We start from the raw sequence: 18,795 nt of genomic DNA, 5'->3' as shown, positions 1-18,795 counted from the left end.
AATTAGCTAGGTTGAATTTGGTTTTTTGAATTACTTTTTTCACATGCTTTTTAAAAGAGAGGTTGGAATCAAGTATGATGCCAAGGTACTTCAAATCGGATACCACCTGGAGCTTCTCCCCTGACACATAGACATCTGGCTCAGTAGCATCTGTTGCCCTCTTTGTGAAGAACATGCAAACAGTTTTTTTCACATTGAGATGCAAACACGAGTCACTGAGCCACTTTGTAACCTGGACCATTACAGTAGTGAGTTCTTGTGCAGCTTGTTGTTTGCTCTTTGCATGCACATATATCACTGTATCATCTGCATACATTTGAACTTCAGACCCAGTACAGACAGAAGGCAGATCATTAATGTACAGGCTGAACAGGAGGGGCCCCAGTATTGACCCTTGGGGCACGCCCACATCATAGCTACGAGTGGGCGACAGCTCATTGCTCACTCTGACACACTGAGTTCTGCCTTCAAGGTATGATTTCATCCATCTCAAGGCATCAGGGGAAAAGTTGAACTTGGACAATTTTGTGATGAGAATCTCATGGTTAACAGTATCAAAAGCCTTCCTTAGGTCCAGAAACACAGCCCCCACAACACCCCCTTTGTCCATCTTGGACTTCACATTTTCCAGAAGAAAGCAGTTGGCCGTTTCTGTGGAGTGTTTCGCTCTGAAGCCAAACTGCATGGAGTGTAATGTGAAGGGGCTGTTGTTGAGGTGGGCAATCAGTTGTTCTGCTACACACTTTTCAACAACCTTTGACACCACAGGTAGTATACTAATGGGCCTGTAGTTACTCACGTCAGCAGGGTCGCCTGATTTAAAGATGGCCGTTATTATGGCCGACTTCCATACCCTTGGAAACACACCGAGACCAATAGATGTGTTGGTGACCTTAGTAATGGGGCCAATGAGTGACTCTTTGTAGTTTTTAAGAAAGGTAGAGTCCATCCCAAACACATCTTTGGCTTTAGAGTTCTTTAGTGAGCTAATCGCCTTGTTCACCTTTGACTCAGAAACCTCCCTTATGATGAAGACAGGTTGAGTGTCATTCACTAGCACTGGGCTCAGGAAACAAGTGGAGGGGTTCTGTGTCAGTGCCCTGACAGAGTCAATAAAGTAGGAATTGAAGGCTATTGCTATTTCGACTGCATCCTGTGTTAGATTGTTATTCACCATGATTTCTAGTCTTTTTGCAGTGTTACTATGGTCTTTCCCTGTTAACTTTTTTAGATTCTCCCATATCAATTTAGAATTTCCCTTTGCTTCACCAATTATGTTAATAAAGAAGTTTGCCTTGGCCTGTCTAATTTCTTTCATCACCTTATTTCTCAACATGGTAAACCTACGTCTGTCATGCTCTAATTTAGATTTTAGGGCTATTATTAGAGCATAATCTCGTTCTTTCATCAATTTCCAGATTTCTCCATTTAGCCAAGGAAGAGTGCTCTTTTGGCCAGGTTTGGATTTGATTTTCTTTAGGAAGCCATTTATTGTAGTCTGGATTGTGGATAGAAAAACCTGACTATCAGCTTCCACGTCTGTATAGGACAAGAGATCATTCCAGTTTATTCCCTTAATTGCTTTTTCAAAATAGTTTAATTCACTCTTAGGTATTCTGAGTTGATCCGGCTTTCTAACAGTAGAGAGGTTAAACCTGCTCTTAGACAGCTTTCTGGCTATAAGTGTCAGATTATGATCAGATAGCCCAGTAACCATATTGAATGATTTAGTCACTCTCTCTGGTTTATTACTGAACACCAAATCAATCTGTGTTTTAGAGCAACAAGTCACCCTGGTTGGCCCTTTAACTAGCTGTGTAAGGTCAAAGGTATTAGTGATTCGTTTGAGGGTTTTCCTACAACACTTGTCTTCATAATTAATGTTAAAATCTCCCATTAAGATGACCTCTTTCCCAAAATCACATTCCCTAAGCATGGTATTAAACTGATCAAAAAACACACTTTTGGTGGAAGGTGGCCTATACATTCCAATGAGGGTAAAAGACATTTGGGGAGACAGTGTAACGTTCAGGCCGATACATTCTAGTTCATTATCACATGACCACTCAATTTGTTTACATCGGATATGTTCTTTAATGTAAATCATCACACCCCCTCCTCTTCCTTCAATCCTGTCTCTCCTGAAAACATTGTAGCCAGGCACAATCAAAGCAGCATATGGAGAGTGTTTATGGAGCCATGTCTCTGAGAGGCAGAGAAAGTCAAGGTTGGAGTCTGTGAGTAGATGTCCCTTGGGCTTAGCTCGTGGGTCCCAGATGACTCGAGAGTGATTGACACATTGAAAAAAGTTAAATTTTCTGTGTTTTCTGACGGCTGGGTTTAGGCCGTTTTGTTTCGTTTTGATTAGGGGCAGTTCGTTAGCGCAATTAACAATCCCTCCCGCCTGCACTGGATGCGGGGAACTAATTAAAATAGCTTGCGTACCAGAAACAGAGTCAGAGATCGCACATAACGACTCTGGTATGTTTGAAGAGTCAAAATCTATCCTGGAGCCGGGTGAGTCGAGAGAAACCATAGGACCATAGCACTCACCCACCTCCACAGCGGCGACGACCAGTGGACGAGGCCATCCACCGCTCTCCACTCCGGTGCGTATCACTGGCTCGGTGATATTGGGCCCAGGATTGAGTTGTACATCCCCGGAGAGCAGGAGGGTAGTGAACAAGTAGTTTAACAGTTTCCGATAAATGTTGGACTTGTGTTTGTTACGCCTAAGCGGTTCAGTAGAATAAGGAGCGAGGTAGACTTGGCCATTATTCAGAACATTATGGTATGCTGTGTACTGTCCGCTCCCGTGGAACGGTGAACCAATGTGTTTGGTGTTGATATTCTCCGGTAGTAGACTGATTGTGTCATCCCAGCAAGGACGCACTGAGATTATCAGTAGAGCAGCTATTGCTCATAAAGACACAAGGTTTCACTACTGTTGAACGACTTATGTTGATTCTACTCGCAACCTGCACAACCTAGTCGTTCGCAACCTGTGATTACTGTCACTGGAGGATTGTCTTTACTACCTTTTACAGCCTGTGTTCTGGTTGGCCTAAGTCATGGTTCGTCACCGCTGTCAGAATCTATTGACTCAAAGCCAGGCAGTGCTGACCAAATGCTTGCAACCTGATCTGCCTTCCACAACTCAGTGTGAGGGTGGATGGAAGGTCTGACCTTTTTACCCGTGTCTCCTCCTCTACTTTGAAATGATTATTTATATCACTAGTGAATTTGTGAATTTAAAATCTGTTTCATGCTCACATCTGGAAGAGCTGTTCCACCCTTTTCCAGAGTGGTTTTCTCACTGAACAATGACATTACATTAACTTCAAAAGTTGCATAATATATATCTATATGTTTATATATTTATTTAACCCCAATATATATATATATATATAATATATAATATATATTATATATATATATATATTATATATATAATATGTATATATATATATATATATATATTATATATATAATATATATTATATAATATATATATATATATATATATAAATATATATATTTATATATATAATATATAATATATATAATATATATTATATATATATATATATATATATATATATATATATATATATATATATATATACAGTGCCTTGCCTAAGTATTGCCTAAAATCCAAATTCCTTTGGATTTTTAGGATTAGGATTAGGATTTAATGTAATGGATATACACAAAATAGTCCAAATTGGTGAGGTGAAAATTATGTTTTTTGCTTGTTTCAAAAAATTAAAAAAAAACAAAAAAGTGTTGAGTGCATATGTATTCACTCCCTTTGCTATGAAGCCCCTAAATAAGATCTGGTGCAAACAATTACCTTCAGTGTCACGACTTCCGCCGAAGTCGGTTCCTCTCCTTGTTCAGGCGGTGTTCAGCGGTCGACGTCTCCGGTCATCTAGCCATCGCCGATCCACCTTTAATTTTCCATTTGTTTTGTCTTGTTTTCCCACACACCTGGTTTACATTTCCCTCATTACTTGTCGTGTATTTAACCCTCTGTTCTCCCCATGTCTGTGTGTGAAATTGTTTGTTTTAAGTGCTTGTGCACATTTTGATTGGTGCGCGACGGGTTTTGTACCCATATTTTGTTTTTCTGGATGCCGTTGGTTTTGATAATTAAACTGCTCCGGTTATTACCCAGTTCTGCTCTCCTGCGTCTGACTTCCCTGCCACCAGTTACGCACCCCTTACATTCAGATGTCACATAAATAGTTAAATAAAGTCCACCTGTGTGCAATCTAAGTGTCACATGATCTGTCACATGATCTCAGTATATATACACTGCTCAAAAAAATAAAGGGAACACTTAAACAACACAATGTAACTCCAAGTCAATCACACTTCTGTGAAATCAAACTGTCCACTTAGGAAGCAACACTGATTGACAATACATTTCACATGCTGTTGTGCAAATGGAATAGACAACTGGTGGAAATTATAGGCAATTAGCAAGACACCCCCAATAAAGGAGTGGTTCTGCAGGTGGTGACCACAGACCACTTCTCAGTTCCTATGCTTCCTGGCTAATGTTTTGGTCACTTTTGAATGCTGGCGGTGCTTTCACTCTAGTGGTAGCATGAGACGGAGTCTACAACCCACACAAGTGGCTCAGGTAGTGCAGCTCATCCAGGATGGCACATCAATGCGAGCTGTGGCAAGAAGGTTTGCTGTGTCTGTCAGCGTAGTGTCCAGAGCATGGAGGCGCTACCAGGAGACAGGCCAGTACATCAGGAGACGTAGAGGAGGCCGTAGGAGGGCAACAACCCAGCAGCAGGACCGCTACCTCCGCCTTTGTGCAAGGAGAAGCAGGAGGAGCACTGCCAGAGCCCTGCAAAATGACCTCCAGCTGGCCACAAATGTGCATGTGTTTGCTCAAACGGTCAGAAACAGACTCCATGAGGGTAGTATGAGGGCCCGACGTCCACAGGTGGGGGTTGTGCTTACAGCCCAACACCGTGCAGGACGTTTGGCATTTGCCAGAGAACACCAAAATTGGCAAATTCGCCACTGGCGCCCTGTGCTCTTCACAGATGAAAGCAGGTTCACACTGAGCACATGTGACAGACGTGACAGAGTCTGGAAAGTCCGGTGGGTCAGTCATGGTGTGGGGTGGCATTTTTTTGGGGGGCCGCACAGCCCTCCATGTGCTCACCAGAGGTAGCCTGACTGCCATTAGGTACTGAGATGAGATCCTCAGACCCCTTGTGAGACCATATGCTGGTGCGGTTGGCCCTGGGTTCCTCCGAATGCAAGACAATGCTAGACCTCATGTGGCTGGAGGGTGTCAGCAGTTCCTGCAAGAGGAAGGCATTGATGCTATGGACTGGCCCACCCGTTCCCCAGACCTGAATCCAATTGAGCACATCTGGGACATAATGTCTCGCTCCATCCACCAATGCCACGTTGCACCACAGACTGTCCAGGAGTTGGCGGATGCTTTAGTCCAGGAGACCATCCGCCACCTCATCAGGAGCATGCCCAGGCGTTGTAGGGAGGTCATACAGGCAGGTGAATGCCACACACACTACTGAGCCTCATTTTGACTTGTTTTAAGGACATTACATCAAAGTTGGATCAGCCTGTTGTGTGGTTTTCCACTTAATTTTTCAGTGTGACTCCAAATACAGACCTCCATGGGTTGATAAATTAGATTTCCATTGATATTTTTTGTGATTTTGTTGTCAGCACATTCAACTATGTAAAGAAAAAAATATTTAATAAGAATATTTCATTCATTCAGATCTAGGATGTGTTATTTTAGTGTTCCCTTTATTTTTTTGAGCAGTGTATATACAATACACCTCTTCTGAAAGGCACCAGAGTCTGCAACACCACTAAGGGGCACCAGTAAGCATCGGTACCATGAAGACCAAGGAGCTCTCCAAACAAGTAATGGACAAAGTTGTAGAGAAGTACAGATCAGGGTTGGGTTATAAAAAATATCAGAAACTTTGAGCATCCACTGAGCACCATTAAATGCATTACAAAAAAAAAGGAAAGAATATGGCACAACAACAAACCTGCCAATTGAGGGCCGCCCACCAAAACTCACGGACCAGGCAAGGAGGGCGTTAATCAGAAAAAAAAGAAATTTTGATCACCAAAAAGGCATGTGGGAGACTCCCCAAACATATGGAAGAAGGTTCTCTGGTCAGATGAGACTAAAATTGAGCTTTGTGGCCATCAAGGAAAACGCTATGTCTGGCACAAACCCAACACTTCTCATCACCCCAAGAATCCCATCCCAGCATGTTGGTGGCAGCATCATGCTGTGGGGATGTTATTCGTCGGCAGGAACTGGGAAACTGGTCAGAATTGAAGGAATGATGGAGGGTGCTAAATGCAGGGAAATTCTTGAGGGAAAACTGTTTCAGTCTTCCAGAGATGTGAGACTGGAATGCCCCTAAGCATACTGCTAAAGCAACACTCGAGTGGTTTAAGGGGGAACATTTAAATGTCTTGGAATGGCCGAGTCAAAGCCCAGACCTCAATCCAATTGAGAATCTGTGGTATGACTTAAAGATTGCTGTACACCAGTGGAAACCATCCGACTTGAAGGAGCTGGAGCAGTTTTGCCTTGAAGAATGGGCAAAAATCCCAGTGGCTAGATGTCAAGCTTATGGACACATACCCCAAGAGACTTGCAACTTTAATTGCTGCAAAAGGTGGCACTACAAAGTATTGATTTTGGGGGGGTGAATAGTTATGCATGCTCAAGTTTTCTGTTATTTTGTGTTATTTCTTGTTTGTTTCACAATAAAATAAGATTTTGTAACATCAAAGCGGTAGGCATGTAGTGTAAATCAAATGATACAAACCACCCCAAAAATATATTTTAATTCCAGGTTGTAAGGCAACAAAATAAGAAAAATGCCAAGAGGAGTGAATACTGTCACAAGCCACTGTAGAGGGACTGATTAGTTGTTTTTCTATGGTAGAGGGCTCACCCTTCATTTTTACCCAGTTGGGGTGTTTCAGTAAATAGTCTCTTAGCTGTAAATAGCTAAATAAATCTCACTTTGGCAAATGTTATTCTGAACTTAGTTCATCGAATTATTTAACTTGGTTGTTCTTTAAGGCTTGGTGTACATATTGCAAATTAAGTAAGGAACACATTTGAAAACCTGAATCTAATGGGATAATGGGATGAAATCTGTAAGATATGCAATGCCAGTTAGGGATGATATGCCCACAGGCAGATGGAAACTGCATTGTACTTTCCTATAAATCAGCCTCCTATCATATTGAATCTAGACAGTACCTTGCTTCCTGGCCTTTCTGTACCCTGGCGTACACACAGTCCTCCTACTCAGGTGTGTCTACCTTCCACCGGGGACCCTCTAATGTTTTATTCTGTCCATACACCTCCAATGGCTGCTGGGGAACCACCTCCACTTTCACCTGTCCGTATTCCACATTTCTTTCCTCCAGTCTCATCTGCTTCTTCAGTGTCCTGACATCTGCGTATTCCACATCCTGACTGTCAACATTAACTGTGTAGAGAGAGAGAGAGAGAGCTCACTTGCTTTGGCAATGTTAACACGTTTCCCATGCCAATAAAGCCCCTTGGATTGAATTGAATTGAGATAGAGAGAGAGAGACATCTGATAACTTCAGAAGAAAGTTGACTACAAATACAAAGTTGACTATGTCTTTGCATTTGTTACACACAAGCGACATATAAAAAGATGCTTCAAATAAACCGCGATGAACACATAACAAAAAATAATTGAGGGCTACAGGCCTATTTTAATTATTGAAATACATTTTATGTTCAATCGAGTACTATTTTGCTACTTGTAGACCACTGTCTGTAATTTGCTTCAATATATTTTATGATGAGTAGCCTAACGTGTGCAATGATGTGTCAAATATGGGATTTAGTGAATTTTTATTGGGTAAGCATAGAATAAGCCGCCTCAATATTTGCAGCCGTAGGTGGTACGATCTCTCTAGTAGCTGATCTGTTGTCAGTATTGTGAAATAATTATATAATGCTAAGGAAAAATTTGAATGGAGAAAGCTGATCCGATCCCTTTCTTTTGATTCTATCAGTATCGACACATACTCCAACAACGCACTTAGCGACTGTTCTCTCTGAGTGATGTTTTGGGAAACACATGTTACATCTTCTGCTGTTGTAGGAAAGATGCATTGTTAAAACACTCGTAAGCCTCAGTTCCATTGCTATCAGGAAACCGGGCCCTGGGCCATTTCACCATGAAGCCTCGCTGCAACCTGGTCTCAGAACATTTTGTATTATTCTGTACGTAAAGCCGATACACTCCATTTGGTATAATATGTTACATTTCGTATGTTATGACCCATTTCAGATATGTTTTACAAATTACAATTCATATTATACAGAACAAAAATATGAATGCAACAATTTCAACGATTTTACAGTTCACGATTTTACGAGTCACAGTTCGCAGCCATAGGTGGGCCTGGGAGGGCGTAAGCCCACCCACTGGGGAGCTGGCCCAGCCAATCAGAATGAGTTTCTCCCCACAAAAGGGCTTTATTATATTACGGACATAAATACTCAGTTTCATCAGCTGTTCAGGTGGCTGGTCTCAGACGATACCGCAGGTGAAGAAGCAGGATGTGTAGGTCCTCGGCTGGCGTTTCACGTGGTCTGTGGTTGTGAGGTTAGTTGGACATACCACCAAATAATCTAAAATACCGTTGGAGGGGGCTTATGGTAGAGAAATTATCTGGCAACCGCTCTGGTGGACATTCCAGCAGTCAGCATGCCAATTGCACTGCTGCCTCAGCTTGAGACATATGTAGCATTGTGTTGTGAGACACAACTGCACATTTTAGTGGCTTGTCATTGTCCCAAGCACAAGGTGCACCTGTGTAATGATCATGCTGTTAAATCAGTACTTGACATGCCACACCTGTCAGGTGGATGGATTATCTTGGCAAGGGAGAAATGCTCACCAACAGTTAAGAAATTTGGCCAGAATATGAGATAAATAATATTTTTGGTGCAAATGGAACATTTCTTAGATATTTTATTCAGCTCATGAAACATGGGACCAAGACTTTAAATGTTAGGTTTATATTTTGGTTCAGTGTGTATACACAGTACCAGTCAAATGTTTGTACGCTTACTCATTCCAGGGATTTTCTTTATTTTTACACTTTTTTACATTGTAGAATAATAATGAAGACATAACTATGAAATAACACATATGGAATCATGTAGTAACCAAGAAAGTATTAAACAAATCAAAATATATTTGAGATCCTTCAACGTAGCCACCCTCTGCCTTGATGACAGCTATTCACACTATTGGCATTCTCTCAACCAGCTTCATGAGATGGAATGCATTTCAATTAACAGGTGTTCCTTGTTAAAAGTTAATTCGTGGAATTTCTTTCCTTCTTAATGCATTTGAGCCAATCAGTTGTGTTGTGACAAGGTATGGGTGGTATACAGAAGATAGCCCTATTTGGTAAAAGACCAAGTCCATATTATGGCAAGAACAGCTCAAATAAGCAAAGAGAAATGACAGTCCATCATTCATTTAAGACATGAAGGTCAGTCAATCTGGAAAATGTCAAGAACTTTGAACGCAAAAACCATCAAGCTCTATGACGAAACTGGCTCTCATGAGGACCACCACAGGAAAGGAAGACCCAGGGTTACCTCTGCTGCAGACTATAAGTATATTAGAGTTACCAGCCTCAGAAATTGCAGCCCAAATAAATGCTTCACCAGAAATCAATTAACATACACAACTCAACATCAACTGTTCAGAGGAGACTGCGAGAATCAGGCCTTCATGATCGAATTGCTGCAAAGAAACCACTACTAAAGGACATCCGTAAGAAGAGACTTGCTTAGGCCAAGAAACATGAGCAATGGACATTAGACAGGTGGAAATCTGTTGTTTGGTCCAAATTGGAGATTTTTGGTCCCAACTGCCGTGTCTTTGTGAGACGCAGAGTAGTTGAACGGATGTGCTGATCCCACCGTGAAGCATGGAGGAGGATGTGTGATGGTGTGGGGGTGCTTTGCTGGTGACACTGTCAGTGATTTATTTAGAATTCAAGGCACACTTATTAACCAGCATGGCTACCACTGCATTCTGCAGTGATACGCCATCCCATCTGGTTTGCGTTTTGTGGGACTCTCATTTGTTTTTCAACTAGACAATGACCCAACACACCTCCAGGCTGTGTAAAGGCTATTTGACCAAGAAGGAGAGCGATGGAGTGCTGCATCAGATAACCTGGCCTCCACAGTCACCTGACCTCAACCCAATTGAGATGGTTAGTGATGAGTTGGACAGCAGAGTGAAGGAAAGGCAGCCAACAAGTGCTCAGCATATGTGGGAACTCCTTCAAGACTGTTGGAAATGCATTCCAGGTGAAGCTGGTTGAGAGTGCCAAGAGTGTTTAAAGCTGTCATCAAGGCAAAGGGTGGCTACTTTGAAGAATCTCAAATATAAAATATATTTAGTTTTGTTTAACACTTTTTTGGTTACTAAATGATTCCGTATGTGTTCATTCATAGTTTTGATGTCTTCACTATTATTCCCACAATGTAGAAAATAGTCAAATAACGAAAAACCCTTGAATGAGTAGATGTGTTTAAACTTTTGATTGGTACTGAAATTGTGAGGCAGGGCCACAAGGCTCTTCCTCTTTCCTCTAAGTAAGAACCTATGACTAGAGTTAGGTTTCTTTTGTCACAAACTGAGTGAATTTTACTGAACGGCAGGTGCAGCTGGAGTATCTTTCCTGCCACTTTGCTAAGATTTTGTTTATGCCGTAAAACACTGACCGGTTATGAAAATTCCCCACTGGATGAAAAATAGATGACTTTGTTAAAGTACAGGAGGTTAATTTGTTAAATTGAGCCCTGTATTGTGAAGAGACATGGAGGCTGTGTTTGGACTGCTGGGGATCTTAGTAGGAGTGTCTCATGGTAAGAAGTTTCTTTATGTGTCAGTGTCCCTCTTTTTATGCATAATATAAGCAGTATTGAATATTATATAAAGCAGTAAGAGCATCGCTTGATCACAGCCCTTTGTGATACAGTATACTGTAGGTTACTCAGAATCACTTTTGTCAAATTAATACCTCTCATAAACTGAGGTGCTGTTTCAGTATGTTGCCAATTAACCCATAAGAGTCCGGGGAGGGGGGGGGCTACTAAGCTTTATTTTAAGAAGGTCAAACCAAGGATCATTTTGCTATTTGATTTTGAATAAGACCCCTTGAAATGATTAAGTTTGGCCTTATTGCTATTAAGTGTCACGACTTCCGCCGAAGTTGGCTCCCCTGCCTGTTCGGGCGGTGCTCGGAGGTCATTGTCACCGGCCTACTAGCCGCCACCGATCCCTTTTTTGTTTTCTGTTTATTTTGTCTAATTAGTTGCACCTGTGTCTATTTGTGTGTGCTTGATGGACTTCCTTATTTAAAGTGCGTATACCCGCCCTTGTTTTGTGCGGGGTTATTCTTGTGTTACTTGTGTGTGTTATTAGGTGTGTTCGTGTTCTGGAGCTGGTACCCTGTGTTTTGGGTTGGTCCATATTTCTGTGTTGTGGGCATTGCTTTTGGTGCCTTATGTCGTGGAAATTTCCTGTATTTACCAAATCATGAGAGCAAACCACACACAAGTCAGAGTTACAATAAAGTCCATCTTTAATTATATGATCTCCATCACAACCCTGTGACTCTCAGATCAATTCAGTGTCTATCAATGAATTCTCTGAGAGTCCTTACACATTGCAACTGAGATCCTTTATAGCAAAGACACACATAGCCAGACAGCTTCGGCCATAATTTATCGTTCAGCTTTGTCTCCTAAACTATGTTATTTTCTCGCTCTCAGAACCATAAAACAAAACCTATCAACAGGCATATATCAAATGCACCCCTCCTTGACAAGATCAAAGAGACACAGTGACTGGCACAGAGACATTGTGGAGCCAAGAGATACACGCTTGACCTCTCCCCTCTCTGCGGCCCAAGTAACTTAGTCCTGACAGAGAACAGATGACTGCAAATGGCGAACAGTATTATACAAAAATAGACATTCTGATGAGAAGTAACTCACAAACATATAATGAAAATAAAACATCTTATCTATGTTACCCAACTAATTCTGATTATTCCCCAACACATATTAAAGTGCACTTCTTCCTGTGGAACTCTCTGCTCTGCGCCTGATTCTTCCTCACACACCTAGTCCCTCGTGACAATTAGCCCATACAAATGCATTGAATAACAGATAGTCCCATGAAAGAATCTAAAGGATATTTGTTCTGAAGTGTCTTTCCTATATCTGAGAGATATAAGAAATATCAGGAAACGTGTATATACACTACCATTCAAAAGTTTGGGATCACTTTGAAATGTCCTTGCTTTGAAAGAAAAGCACATTTTTTTGTCCATTAAAATAACATCAAATTGATCAGAAATACAGTGTAGACTTTGTTAATGTTGTAAATTACTATTGTCGCTGGAAACTGCTAATTTGTTTATGGAATATCTACATAGGCGTACAGAGGCCCATTATCAGCAACCATCGCTCCTGTGTTCCAGTGGCATGTTGTGTTAGCTACATTAAGTGCATTAAAATGCATTAAGATGGAAAGAAATTCCACAAATGAACTTTTACCAAGGCAAACCTGTTCATTGAAATGCATTACAGGTGACTGACTACTTCATGAAGTTGGTTGAAATAATGCCAAGAGTGTGCATAGCAGTCATCAAGGAGAAGGGTGGCTACTTTGAAGAATCTAAAATGTTATTTCATAGTTTTGATTTCTTCACTATTATTCTACAATGTAAAAATTAAAGAAAAACTTGTAATGAGAAGGAGTCAACTTTTGACTGGTACTGTATATATATAGTGTGTATATTACATTTTTTTTGCACTGAACAGTCTCATATATATACTTCCATATACTGTTGCGTGCTTGTATCATCATCTGTAAAATTAAACTCAAAACGGGGACAGTAATAGTCACTGACTTTCTTCTTGATTTTCAGGTATGGTGACCTCCTGTGATGCTAGACAGAACAGGTCATGTTATGCAGCTCTGGGAGGAACTGTCTATCTCCAGCTGGTGACTGATGCCAGAGCATATGAAATCACGCTTAAAAAAGACTATTCTATACGAATATTCCGAATGAAAGACAATGAGGTGATAATCCATGACTCCATTACAGCTAGGTCACACTTCTTCATCAGCAATGGGACATTTATGATAAATAACACAGAAAGGACTGATTTAGCTCAATACGTAATTGTAACCTTTGATAAAAATGGAACATCATTGGGCACCAGAGGACTACAACTGTTAATTGAAGGTAAATGCCTCACTCTCTAACTCATGACTATACTATTTTATTATTTGATACATTAATTTCACTATTCGCTTCCTAGATATTAATTTAGGACATTTCATCAACAAGTATGATGCATTGACTTATAAATCAAAGTCACTAAAAATGCATTTAACAATGTGTAACTATTTAAAGTTTGTAAATGTGTCCATAGAGCTGTAATTGTTATAAACTAGACAGCAACCAGTAACAACATTATAACCTCAACATAAATACCATTGTTGTCACGCCCTGACCTGAGATATCTCTGTTTTCTTTATATTTTTGGTTAGGTCAGGGTGTGACTAGGGTGGATACGCTAGTTTTTGTATTGTCTAGGGGTTTTGTATTGTCTAGGGTTTTTGTATGTCTAGATTTTTGTGGGTCTAGGTATTTGTATGTTTATGGTGGCCTGATATGGATCCCAATCAGAGGCAGCTGTTTATCGTTGTCTCTGATTGGGGATCATATTTAGGTAGCCATTTCCCCTTTGGTGTTTGTGTGTTCTTGTTCTATGTTTAGCTGTCTGTCTGTACTATTCATATACAGTGTCTTGCGAAAGTATTCGGCCCCCTTGAACTTTGCGACCTTTTGCCACATTTCAGGCTTCAAACATAAAGACATAAAACTGTATTTTTTTTGTGAAGAATCAACAACAAGTGGGACACAATCATGAAGTGGAACGACATTTATTGGATATTTCAAACTTTTTTAACAAATCAAAAACTGAAAAATTGGGCGTGCAATGTGGCAAAAGGTCGCAAAGTTCAAGGGGGCCGAATACTTTCGCAAGGTACTGTAGCGTCACGGTTAGTTTTGTTATTTTGTTCAGTGTTCATTCTTAATATAATAAAGAATGTACGCATACCACGCTGCGCCTTGGTCCGATTCATACGATAAACGTGACAATTGTTCATCTTCCCCCTAGCCCCTGTGTCCCCTGCAAAGCTGTCCTCTGAGTGCCTGTCTAATGGAGAGGTGAGGGTGTCCTGCTCCTCTGAGGGGGACGGTCCCCAGTACAGCTGGACTCTGGATGGACAACCACTGAGAGACACTGAGGCCTCTCCTGGTGACAAGACAGACACCATCACGCTGAAGAAAGGCCAGTCTGGAGATCTCACCTGCACCGTCAAAAACAACATCAACAGTGTTACCACCAGCGAGAGAATCTCGCACTGTCCAGGTTATCTGCTGTTTAATTTATTTTGTTAAACAGACGTATTGTGAAACAAGATTAATGATAACAATTATGATAATGGTCGATCCTTATCAATGGAAATTGACCTGTTGAGAAACTGCACTGTCCGTTTGCCAGTGTTTAATTCAGATACACATTTGATTCCTGTATTTATTGCCTACAGCACTCATATATATTAACTGCACCAAACCCAACAAGACAAAGACAGCAGAGTGGGTGATTTCAGCTGGTAATACCCTGTGTGCTAAGCCTACACCAGTGGCAACCACGACTGGGACTGAGGCCTCCACCAGTAGAACAACCACTGGTAAGGTACTTGACACCTTTGTGACCTCCAGACCCAGCAATCACACATGCCACCCAAAATATCAGTTACAAAAGCCCATCAGACCCTGTGGAATTTTAGTAAGTGATAATGCTCACCCTGATGTTTTATTGGTGTCATTATCATACAGTTTAGTGTCGTTTTTAAAAAATTCGAACCATTTTAAATAACAAGCACACATAAAACTTGAAAAAGCCATACTTGCACTTGAGTAAAATCCTCGAGGATAACACACAATAAAGTCTTGGACTTATTTCCATGGTGGTCCTCTTGTCACGAATATCACCGACGGTGGCTCCTCTTCCCGTTCGGGTGGCGCTCGGCGCTCTTCGTCGCCGTTCTACTAGCTGCTACCGATCCCGTTTCCCCTTTTCGTTTTGTTGGGTCTAATTGGTTTCACCTGTTCCTTGTTTGGGGTGTTTTGGGTCGGTTATTTAAGTTCCGTTAGCCCGCCTGTGTTCGTGCGGGTTTGTTTGCTGTTTTTGGTCAAGGAGTGTTCCTGTCTTTTGGATTTTTCCGCTGACAGCGTATGTACCTGCGTCGTACATTTTGGAGTGTTTTACGCCTGTGTTCGGCGTCACCTTCTTTGTGCACTGTGATTGTACGGAAATAACGTGTTTTTTACGAAATCCTCTGCTCTCTGCGCCTGACTCCACACCCATCACTCTTCGAGCCGTTACACCTCTTGTGACAAGATGGCCATGCAAGATCAAACACGGTTCAACACAGTACGGCAGCGAGATAATACAGCATAAAAACTAAAGGAGACCGTCTATCAGAACGTCTATCACGGCAGTTATATCGTAGGGGACATTCATAATGGAACAGAAGACTTCAACCAATGCAGAGAGAGCTTCTCCAAGACATTTGCTAATGTTAGTGAGCTCTGTGCTAAGTACGCTCTCCAACAGAGTTTTACTTTAGTGAGACACCAGAAGTGTCATCCGCATAAAGAAAAAGACTGAGAACAAGCCTCTTTCGTATCGTTTATATGCAGTAAAAGCAGTAGCTGTCCAAGCAGGCTCCCATGCAGAACACTACAACTTATTGGATTTGCCTGAAACAGTGAACCATTTAACCTCTTCCACTTGCTCCCTACTTGACAAGTAGGACTTTAACCAGCCTAGAGGGATACTGTTTAACTCCAGTGCCTCCAGTTTGGAGATTAGGAGACAATTGTTGACTGTGTCAAAGGCCTTTTGACGGTCAAGAAGTATCATTCCACAAAGACAATTAGCATTTCCTGTAAGTGCAGGAGGATTTTTCTGCTGTAACAAAAGGGCTGAAATTAAAATCCTATATCTGTAGTAACATTGGTGGCTGGTTTTACAATGGAACAACCTTCCACATTTCCATATGTTGTTTTGCTTCCTCTCTTTTACCCAGTGATCATCTGGATGGTAGCAGGGTCTCTGGCAGCAGTGGTTATTGTCCTAGTGATGGTGTTGGCAGTTTACTGTGTCCAGAAGAAAAATAAACATTCAAAGACGCCAGGTTAGAGGAAATGTATCAGTACCTCTTCATTTTTTCTTAAGTACTATAATTTACCAGTCTTGCCATTGAAATACTAGATGTAATGTCTCCCCACCTGTCCCTCTCGCTCTTGCTCTCTCTTTCTCTAGCTAATGATGACAGCCAGGTTGTGGAATACGCTGATGTCAGGATACTGAAGAAGCAGATGAGACAGGAGGAGAGGGAGGCGTCGATCGAGGTGGAGTATGGACAGTTTAAAACATTACACGGTCCCCGGCGGAAGGTAGACACACCTGACACACCTGAGGAGGAGGACTGTGTATACGCCAGGGTACAGAAAGGCCAGGAAGCAAGGTACTGTCTAGATTCAATATGATAGAATAGAAGGACACAGAGTTGAATCTGTCAAGGCCATCTTCCTGGAAGGAATAAGAGGACCAAAGCGCAGTGTGGTGAGCGTACATTTTCTTTTATTGATAAAAATGTTGCCAACAAAATAAAGGAACGACCATGAAGCTTAGTGCCACTAACAAAGATAACTTCCCACAATAACAAAAGGGAAAAAGTCTGCCTAAGTATGATGCTCAATCAGAGACAACTATAGACAGCTGTCCCTGATTGAGAACCATACCAGGCCAAAACATAGAAACACAAAACATAGAAATCAGAACATAGAATGCCCACCCAAATCACACCCTGACCAAACCAAAATAGAGACATAAAAAGGCTCTCTAAGGTCAGGGCGTGACAGAATCACAGAGTCTGAGATTAATCACTGGTTGCGTCCCAATGATCTCTCCTTTTCTTGTTCACTTCCCTTCTTGGATTTGGAAGGAAATTAATAGAATATGGAATCTCCCTGTTGCCCATGCCAACACCAATCCAATGCTTGTGGTGAACGAGCCCACATTTCAGGAAGAAAGAGATTATTGAGATGCACTCCCTGAGAGGCCCAAAGTTGATACAGACGACAGCCATGTTGAATCATGTTGTCTTAGTTACAAAACACAGCTGTTACTGTAAATGTATGTTCACAATTTAGAGTGGACACTGTCTGTTTCCAAGAAGTGGACACTGTCTGTTTCCAAGAAGTGGACACTGTCTGTTTCCAAGAAGTGGATACATCACTTCTGTTTTTATTTACCACATTTCCTTCTTTGGAAAAGTGTTTTACCAGTTTGGTTTTGTTTCAGTTGTGTGATATGTCACAAATTCCTACATGTGTTTGCTGCATGATAGAAGTAATAAAATAGTGATTTCAAATAATGTTTTGAAGAATTTTGATAATTGCATAACAGAAATTGAAGTACCAATATCTTAAGTCAATACTTTAAAGCTTGCAGTCCATCTCCCTAGTTAACACATCTTGAGATATTGCTAAAAAATCAAATATACTCTTATTTGTCTGAGGAAAATCATCCTGGCCTACACACACATGCATACATTTCTGGTTATATCGAAGATAGTAGTTACATGATGATCTTTATACAGCACAGTACCTGTACAGAAAATAAGATCATGTATAATTTTTAGAAATAGTTTTTTGAGCAAGTGCAAAAATAAGCTAATGTTGTAAAATAGTTGTTTAGATACATGGTCATATCTTTTCACACCATCAATCCTTTTTTTTTTTCTTCCCTTGAACCTTTCCACATCTCTGGTTTTGGAGGGTTAACGTTGGTGATGCATTTCCTGTTTGAGTTGCATTATTTCCAGATGAGAATCCCCTCATTAACTAAAAAAAAAAGCATATTATTTTGCTATATGGTATCTCATTCTCACTCATTAAGTCAAGCTAAAAGAACAAATTGTGAAGAGGCTGTTGAGAAATAAAGATAACGTTTCTAACAAAGTGTCGATAACAATGTAATAGGCAGAGGAGTCACTTGTCGTGCTCCTTGTTGATGCCACTGTGATTGGAAACTGCAATTTGATAATAAAATCCTGTTTTAAAAACAAGCAAACGTTGTTCCTGTCTTCTCTAATAGTACAGCATAGAGGTCAGAGGTCCAAGGTTAAGAGCATTGGCCTACCAGTCATCCCATCTGAGGAGTAATAAACAGTCTTTATGGCCAATCACAGTTGAATTATCCACAACCCCAGGATCATTACCTCTCTATGGTTACTGATCTATAAGACAGGTGACACAGATGCCCAGGTATGCTGCTGTAATCATATAACTAACATATTCTTCTGACATCTTCTTGTCATGTCCCATATTAGACAATAAGCAGAGAGAAAGGGGTATGCAATTTCAAAATCAGCAGACTGCACAGATTCATGTGAAATTCATAAGAGTTAAGGCCAAATACTGTCATCTGGGGATGTAAGTGTCCATAAGTTTTACAGCAATGCAATGAGTTCCGTACCCATCATCATGTGACTTAGATAAGGTTTTTATCAGTTTGATAGT

General features: G+C 40.9%; 1 protein-coding gene across 1 annotated transcript; it reads left to right on the top strand.

Annotated features, from left to right (window-relative positions):
- The first annotated feature begins 10,738 nt into the window (after nucleotides 1-10,738).
- On the top strand, nucleotides 10,739-18,341 carry LOC139365924 (uncharacterized). Its single transcript, XM_071102984.1, has 6 exons — nucleotides 10,739-10,978; nucleotides 13,051-13,371; nucleotides 14,315-14,569; nucleotides 14,748-14,891; nucleotides 16,296-16,403; nucleotides 16,532-18,341. Exons 1-6 carry the CDS (start codon nucleotides 10,930-10,932, stop codon nucleotides 16,756-16,758), a joined length of 1,104 nt encoding a protein of 367 aa, XP_070959085.1. The 5' UTR covers nucleotides 10,739-10,929; the 3' UTR covers nucleotides 16,759-18,341.
- The last annotated feature ends 454 nt before the right edge of the window (nucleotides 18,342-18,795 follow it).

This window comes from Oncorhynchus clarkii, chromosome 14 (genome assembly GCF_045791955.1).
Source record: "Oncorhynchus clarkii lewisi isolate Uvic-CL-2024 chromosome 14, UVic_Ocla_1.0, whole genome shotgun sequence".
In the NCBI taxonomy this organism is placed as follows: Eukaryota; Metazoa; Chordata; class Actinopteri; order Salmoniformes; family Salmonidae; genus Oncorhynchus; species Oncorhynchus clarkii.
Note: the sequence above shows the minus strand (reverse complement) of the source record. Positions and strands in the feature narration are given on the sequence as shown.